The sequence below is a fragment of the Etheostoma spectabile genome, chromosome 18 (assembly GCF_008692095.1).
Source record: "Etheostoma spectabile isolate EspeVRDwgs_2016 chromosome 18, UIUC_Espe_1.0, whole genome shotgun sequence".
NCBI lineage: Eukaryota > Metazoa > Chordata > Actinopteri > Perciformes > Percidae > Etheostoma > Etheostoma spectabile.
The window spans coordinates 434,173-442,567 of NC_045750.1; the positions used below are offsets into that span (position 1 = coordinate 434,173).

The 8,395-nt window shown below is 44.9% G+C and overlaps 1 protein-coding gene across 1 annotated transcript in view; it reads left to right on the plus strand.

Moving 5' to 3' along the window:
- The window catches only part of fsaf1 (40S small subunit processome assembly factor 1), an 8,456-nt gene extending 2,622 nt beyond the window's left edge, over positions 1-5,834 (plus strand). Inside the window, exons 4-9 of the mRNA XM_032543080.1 lie at positions 519-581; positions 2,269-2,364; positions 2,456-2,542; positions 2,728-2,765; positions 5,101-5,245; positions 5,389-5,834. Coding sequence (XP_032398971.1) covers positions 519-581; positions 2,269-2,364; positions 2,456-2,542; positions 2,728-2,765; positions 5,101-5,245 — 429 coding nt within the window. The 3' untranslated portion in view covers positions 5,389-5,834. The remainder of the gene's footprint in view (positions 1-518; positions 582-2,268; positions 2,365-2,455; positions 2,543-2,727; positions 2,766-5,100; positions 5,246-5,388) is intronic.
- The last annotated feature ends 2,561 nt before the right edge of the window (positions 5,835-8,395 follow it).

Below are 8,395 nucleotides of genomic sequence, written 5' to 3' on the forward strand. Positions count from 1 at the left end.
AATGTGTAATTAGAGCAATGAAGCAAAAGTAGGTAGCATGATTTAAATTATATTAACCTGTGACCATAAACATATTTATTTTATATTAAATATATTTGCAGACTCGACAGCACGAAGGGAAGTTATGTTTGTTACTACACACAAAACATATATTATATATTGTATTACAGGCAAAACACTGGCAATTACACTTTCATTTCTGGCCAAAGAAAGAGTAGATAGTGGAAGGAGTGAAGGGAGTTTCCGTTTGCAAGAGATGTGACAACATCCTCTCTGCATTGCAACATGAACTGAGTTAATGAATGTGGTGTTTCACTGTTGTCACTGACAGGTTTTCTTTAAGCAAGCCGTTGTTTAACAGTTCATTTTACAACAAGTGATATGTAACTCTTCCATGTTTCTGTGTGGCCTCTGGTCCACCTCCTCTGTTGATGTTCTTCTTGTCATCCTCCATTAACCTCAAGTTCCCTCTCTTCTTGTCTTTGTTGCCTCTGGCTATGGGACGTCTTCACTTCCAGGCCCTTCAGAAGACAACAGAGGCAAAGGAAAGCGACCCGCTAGAAGAACTCAGTTTGGAAAAGGTGACCGTTTTTATCACAATTCACAACATGGCATCATGACTGGGCGTAAATATACACGCCAATACAGTTTATGTTTGTTTTGTTTGTTTATATACTATATTATCTATATATATATATACATACAAGCAGATAAGGCGTGTTATGGGACGATTTGAGGAAGAAAGCAAGGTGGGTTGTAGGAAAGAAGAAAGTACGGTTGGGGTGAGGAAAAGAGAAAAGAGTGGGGTTTTTGGGTTAGAAAGTAAGAAGCACGGTTGGGTTTAGGAAAGAGAAGAAGCAGCGGTGGTTTAGGAAAAGAAGAAAGAATCAGCGTTGGGTTTGAAAAAGCAAAAGCGACGGTTGGTTTAGGACAGAAGAAACGACGGTTGGGTTTAGGACAAGAAGAAAGAGACGGTTGGGTTAGGAAAAGAAGAAAGCAGCAGTTGGGTTTAGGAAAAGAAGAAAGCGAGCGGTTGGTTTAGGAAAAAGAGAAAGAGATGGTTGGGTTTAGGCAAGAGAGAAGCGACGTTGGGTTTAGGACAAGAAGAAAGAGACGGTTGGGTTTAGAAAAGAAGAAGAGACCGCGGTTGGGTTTAGGAAAAGAGAAAGCAGCACGTTAGGTTTAGGGAAAGAAGAAAGCGGTGGGGTAGAAGAGAAAGACGGTTGGGTTTAGGACAAGAAAAAGAGACGGTTGGGTTTAGGCAAAGAGAAAGCATGGTTTGGTTTAGGAAAAGAAGAAAGAGATGGTTGGGTTTAGGAAAAGAAGAAAGCGACGGTTGGGTTTAGGACAAGAAGAAAGAGACGGTTGGGTTTAGGAAAAGAAGAAAGCAGCGGTTGGGTTTAGGAAAAGAAGAAAGCAGCAGTTGGGTTTAGGAAAAGAAGAAAGCGACGGTTGGGTTTAGGAAAAGAAGAAAGCAGCGGTTAGGTTTAGGAAAAGAAGAAAGACGGTTGGGTTTAGGACAAGAAGAAAGAGACGGTTGGGTTTAGGCAAAGAAGAAGACGGTTGGGTTTAGGCAAAAAGAAGAGGATGTGGGTTGTAGGAAAGAAGAAAGCGACGGTTGGGTTTAGGACAAGAAGAAAGAGATGGTTGGGTTTAGGAAAAGAAGAAAGAGACGGTTGGGTTTAGGCAAAGAAGAAAGAGACGGTTGGGTTTAGGACAAGAAGAAAGAGACGGTTGGGTTTAGGACAAGAAGAAAGAGACGGTTGGGTTTAGGACAAGAAGAAAGAGACGGTTGGGTTTAGGACAAGAAGAAAGAGACGGTTGGGTTTAGGAAAAGAAGAAAGCAGCAGTTGGGTTAGGCAACCTCCCTATGTGGATTTTCTCCCTTTCATACTCTCTACGTCATAACTTCACACGCAATCGCGTGTGCAATCGTAATGTAAGTCAATGGCGGCCAAACAACGTTGATGAACACGCTATAAAGCGAGTATGCGTCTTGATAACACGCTAATATTGGCGTGTCGTACATACGCCATCTCCTGAGATCAGTTTACAATCGACCATAGATGTTTTTTGTTGTTGTTTTTTACATGATAACTTTCAGCGTTCAGTATTGCGATATATAAACTGATTCTTCTCATGGCTTCGTTTTGCCTCTGCCTCGCTATGTAATGAATATTTCGTGACTCAGTCATTAACTCCCGTCCATTTAACCCACTCTATCGCTGTCATGCGTGTGCATTCATACTGTATGTGTGTCCACATCAGGCTCGTCTCGAGGTCCATCGGTTCGGGATCACAGGCTACAGGAAGGAGCAGCAGCGGGTGTTTGAGCAGGACAGAGCTGTCATGCTAGGAGCCAGAGTAAGGACATGGGTTGTTTTTAGTAAAAGTGCTGTACATATTTAAATAGCAACAAAACCAATTCACAACTTACTTATTGCGTCTAAATCAGCCTCCGAAGAAGGACTACGTCAACTACAAGATGCTGCAGCAGCAGATCAAAGAGAAGAAGCAGAAAGCAAAAGACGAGGTCCAGCCGGTAAGACTCAACCGCTCTGGGTTTACTGAAATTATAAGTAAATGTATTTTAAATTAAAAGGGTGGGACATTTCCATTCAGTCATTAGCACATTTTGAAATTGATTTAAAATGAGCACAATGGTAATTAAAAACATAAATCCTCTTATGCCTGTTCTCCTTCTGATTCTGTGTCATTGCTCTGTAGGACCTGAAGAAGAAGAAGAAGAAGCAGAGTAATCAAAGGTGGGTGAGAGAGACATTTCTGAATATACCTGCAAACATATCCCTCTATGATGTAAACAGTTCCCTCTATCATTTGACATACAGATTCCAGGGCAGTGGAGGGGTGCATTAACACATCTGTCTTGGAAGACATGAAACATTTTCTTTTTATAGTGGAAATGTCTTTGAATCTGTATTTTTAAACGTATTGAACATTATTATCTTGAAGTTGTTCCTTAGCACAGAATGCATCCACAAATTAACTAATCATAAAAGATGGCCGCTTGGACCCTGGATCTGGTTCTGTGGGTCCTGACCCAGCCTTCATGACCATAAGTGAGGGTAGGAACCAGAACTGACCGGTAGACCAAGAGCTTTGCATCTGGCTCAACCTGTAAGACCCAGGACTAGGTGGAGGGATGTCCAGCTGGGAGGAGGCCTCGGGGAAGACTCGGACTAGGTGGAGGATTTCCCACGGGATGAGCACGTCGGGGGAAACCTCAGACTAGGGGGAGGGATCCATGCAAATGGGAGGAGGCCTCGGGTGAAGACCTCAGGACTAGTGTGTAGGGATGTCCCACTGGAGGAGGCCTCGGGGAAGACCTGTACTAGGTGTAGGGACTCTCTATGGGGAAGGCCTCGGGAACCTGCAGTAGGGCTCAGTGGGAGGCGTGGCAGACCAGCTATGTGAGGTTCCAGGTGATGCGCCTCGGTTGAAACCCTGACTAGTGGAGGGTTCCAGCTGGGCGAGGCTCGCTGAAGACCCAGTCACAGGTTGAGGGACTCCAGCTGGGAGGAGGCCTCGTTTAAGAACCCAGGTACTAGTGGGGACATCCAGCTGGGAGGGATGGCCTCGGGGAAGACCCAGGTGCCTAGTTGGAGGACGTCCGGCCTGCTGGGAGGAGGCCGCATTGGAAGACCCAGACAGGTGTGAGTGATGTCCAGCTGGAAGGAGCCGTCGTGGAAACTCGGACTATGGGAGATGTCCTAGCCTGGGAGGACTCCTCGGGTTGAAGACCTCGACTAGTGAGGATGTCCAGTCTGGGAGGATTGGCCTCGGGTAATACCCGCCTAGCTGGAGGGAGGCCTCATGCGGAGGCCCTCGGGAAGAACCTAGCAGTGAGGGGGTACTCCAGCTGGAGGAGCCTCGGTTAAGACCCGGACTAGTGGAGGTGATTTCAGGGTGGGATGAGGTCCTCGTGGAAGACCCAGCTAGTAGGGATTTCAGCTGGGAGGAGGCCCTCGTTTAAGACCCAGGGACTAGGTGGAGGACGTCCATGCTGGGAGTAGTATGGCCTCGGGGACAGACCCCAGGTCTAGTGGAGGGACGTCCGGCTGGTGATAGGCCTGCGGGTAAGAATACCCGGGGACTAGGTGGAGGGACGTCCGGCTGGGAGGAGGCCTCGTGGAAGACCCAGGACTATGGTGGAGGGACGTTCCAGCGGATGGAGTAGCCTCGGGAAGACCCAGGACGAAGTGGATGGATTATATCTCCAACCTGGCCTGGAACTCCTCGGATCCCCCAGTCGGAGCTGTTGTGTGCTGGGGAAAGGGAAGTTTGGGTCCCCTGCTGGAGCTGCTGGCCCCCGAGACCTGATACCGGATAAGCGAACAAAGATGGATGATGGATGGACGGAATATGGATAAAAACACAGCACTAGTGTTTTGAAGGAGGAGTCCTCGTTTAAGACCGCCGGTATGTGGAAGGGACTCCTGCTGGGAGATGCCTCCGTGAAGCCCGGACTAGGTCCCCCTGCGGATTCGCTGGAGACTGCTGCCCCGCCGAGTACCTATCCCGGATAAGCTACAAAGATGGATGTGTGGATGACGAATATGATGAACACACAGCACTAGTTGTTTTGTGAGGTAGGCTCGAGAGCCAGTCTAGGTATGGACGTCCGGGGAGATGCCCAGTGAGACTCACTCGTTAGGGGCGCCGGCTGGGAGGAGGCCGTCGTGTAAGACCCAGGACTAGGTGAGTGCGTCCGGACTGGATGAGGCCTGTGGAAGACCGGACTGGTGGGGGCGGGGACTCCAGCTGGAGGAGCCTCGGGGAAGAACCAGCTAGTGGAGGATTATATCTCCAACCTGGCCTGGAACGCCTCGTGATCCCCCAGTCGGAGCTGGTTGATGGGCTCGGAAAGGGAAGTTGGGGGTCCCCTCTTGGACTGCTGCCCCCGAACCTGATACCGGATAAGCGACAAGAGGATGGATGGATGACGAAATGGAGAGAACACACAGCACTAGTGTTTTGAATTGCCATAACAAAAAAGTAATTACCAGATATTTACACAGGCTGTCTTGTCACATCTCAGTGGTCTAAACCTGTGTTTGTCTCTGCTGCCACCTCCACCAGGGACAAGAAGAGAAAGGTGTCCTCGGGCTCTGGTTCTGGCTCCGGCTCGGCCCTCTCGGGTCAGGTGGGCCGCTTCAAGAACGGCATGCTGATCCTCAGCTCCAAGGAGATCCAGAAAATCAAAGGCAACAAGAGGCACAAGTAGGTGAGTTATTGTTCTTCTAGCTAACGATCTAAGAGGAATTTAGAAATAACATTTCTCAAAGTCAGGACTGCTGCTGCTGGTCTTCATTTGGGACTTTAGAGCAGTTTAAGGGGACTGAATGTGGTCTGTGTTTATGGTTTCAGGTGAGCGACTACCTCCTCCAGGATAGGAGAACACATGCAGACCAGAGGAAGAACTGGTCTCCAGAACCCTGTCTGTGGATCAGCCTCCTGCAGCGGAAGTAGACGAGAGCTGCAAGGCTCCGTCTGCTGTTAGATGTACGACGGTGTTAATGGAGACAGACTGAGACCTGAGTCAGGATGGACCCTGAATACACACAGTGGCGGGACATCAATGCACAAAACTGGAGACTGTGAAATCATATTCCATCACAGTTAATTTATTTTTGTTTTTATAAATGACCGAAAAACCACAAAAAAAGACATTTGCGTTTCTCGTGTTTTCCACTGTAAAGGTTTTTAAATTATGCAGTTACGATGCATTTCTCATATACAAACCATGGAGTTGTACAAAACATTTACATTTATATTGGCAGGAAGGGAGGGGATCATAACAGTACATATGGGGGGGGGGGGGTGGGGGGGTAAGTTAAAAAACAAAACAATGTACACACAAGAAAAGTCCTGGCAGACATTTTCATGAAGAAACACACAAACTAAAAATGAGAAAGTAGTTTTTCTCCCTTTTATAAACCCATACTCTATGTACATGACTTCAAGAAGCTGTGTGCGAGTTGTAAACATTACAGATATTTTACAGAAAAACTGCTTTTAATTTTGTTAAATGGAAAACAAATCGATGATGATGATGATGGCGAAACAAGAGGTGTGATCTGGCAGTGTGCGGCTGGGTGAGGTCACAACTTCTCACACCAATTTATTTTAGCAGCTTTTGTGATATTATTACATTTCAAAATAAGAGCATGAGTAATATAGAAGCTTATCTGCAGCACATTGCTTCAAGCTGTAAGCAAATGGACGTGGTGTGTGTGTGTGTGTTTGTTGTGTGGTGTGTGTGTGTGGTGTGTGGGGTGTGTGTTGTGTTGTGTGTGTGTGTGGTGTGTGGTGTGTGTGGTGTGTGTGTGTGTGTGACCCAGCAATCAATCTGTGTGGAGTAGCTATTACTGTTTATACTTAACACTTGAAGAGGGCCAATACACAAAGAAATAATATGTAATTAAATATCACTTTATGAGTACAAATTGTGTAATTATTTAAGTTTTAGCTAAAGCAGTGACATGCTCCCGCCCCCCCCACCTCCCCCCAGCACCATATCTGAAGTTAAATTAAATCTCACATCCATGTGGGGGTAGGGGTAGAGGACCTGCAAACAAGCAATCTTACAATATGACAGGAGAGGGACTAACTGTGACTCATTCAATGTGATTTCTGCCATATAAAGGCTTGTTTTGATATTCAAAAGGGAAAAAAAACCTTAAAGGATAACCTAATTTTACCCAAAATGCTGTCTGACTGTCTAAACCTCCACCTAACACCTTTAGCTTTCACCCCCCCCCCCCAGTCATGATTTCCTCTGCACCATTTTGACATCCTCACAACCCCCAGACATGTAACCCCCAAATCACCCAGACTTCCAGACAAAGCCCCTCTGGTTATGTGATGGATGTTGCTCGTGGCCTTAAAATCTATTCCTAGTAATGGCGTAGTCCCCTTTGGGTGTGGACTTTGTCCTCTGGTGGTGAAAGCTGGCTGTCTGGACGTCAGGAGGTTTTCCCCTTTGGAGGATTGGGAGATATTTGCTTTCTGGGTCGGGGGAACCTATTTCACATCCCGACTTTGAGACTAATGCTGCCTTCATGTCCAGCAGGAAATATGGTAAATCTAGTTTCAGTAGGTAGATCATATACAGAATGCCAAATTAAATTCTTTCCTTTAGATTTTATGGCCTGAATAATTAGAAGCACCTGCAACAACTGCTTTTTTTGGCACTTTGAGGACAACTGAAACAGCTGTGGCAACATTAATATCACCTTTTAAGTAAATATGGAAACAGTTGCTTATTATTACACACCGGACAAGGAGCAACATTAACTTAAAATCTGAGTTGTGTTTTTGGCCAAAAGACAAATCTAAGTACAAATAGTGCTCTCCCTTTAGCTCATTTAGCTCTGCTAATAAATATGTTTAATGTTTAATAATGTCTCTTTAGCTAAACGCTCCACTATGTTCACCAGCTAGCTGCTGCCTCTGGAAACAACGATATGAGATCATAAGAGTTAATCAAACAGTAAAACCAAAACAATGAGCTGAAAGACGCTAAAACGCTCCAAACTGCAGGTTATGGTGATTATGTTCTGGGTGCGTGATACGAATGATTGACATTACACTTAGTCATTAGATCCATTGTTATTAAAATAAAAATGTAAAACAATCTTGACCACGTAGATTTTGCAAAAAGCCAAAGACTTAAATGGAGCATAATGTATCTGCAGTTTCCTGTTCAATGTTATAAATTTAACATTATAGGTAACAGCTTTCATTCAATAAATAAATGCATAAAGTAAAACATACTAAAATTGAAAGATATCTTATTATACTACTCTGATGCTCTACAATTAAATATATTCTTTAAAAAAGGAACATGCTAACACATTGTATAATGTCCCTGCTGTTGTATTAAAAGTAAGAGATACCTTCTTTAATTTCTAGTGTTTCTGTCTGTCACCTGGCGTATTTAAAGTGTGTGTTGAACTGAGAATTTAAAACACAGGTGTGGTATGTTACATGTAATATCTGCCTGCAATCATAATAATTTGTACACCTTCATAAAAACTTGTAGAAATGTAAATGACTGATAATTAATGTCCCTGATTAAATGTTTGAATATCATGAGATAGTTTATGATTTGAGTTATAGTCAGAAATGTAAAGCTCACACCTCGTCAGGCAAAACGTTTTGCCTGTAGTCTAGACCACCTTTGCAGAGTCCAAGACCAGGACTAGTCAAGACCGAGTTCAAAGAGGTTCGAGTCCAAGACAAGACCGAGTCCAAAATGGTTCGAGACCGAGTCCGGGACAGGAAAAAAAGGTCTTATGCATGACAGCATCAAGAAAGTCATTTTGGGTTTCAATTTCCCTCCAATGTTATTATTATCAACATAATAAAGACA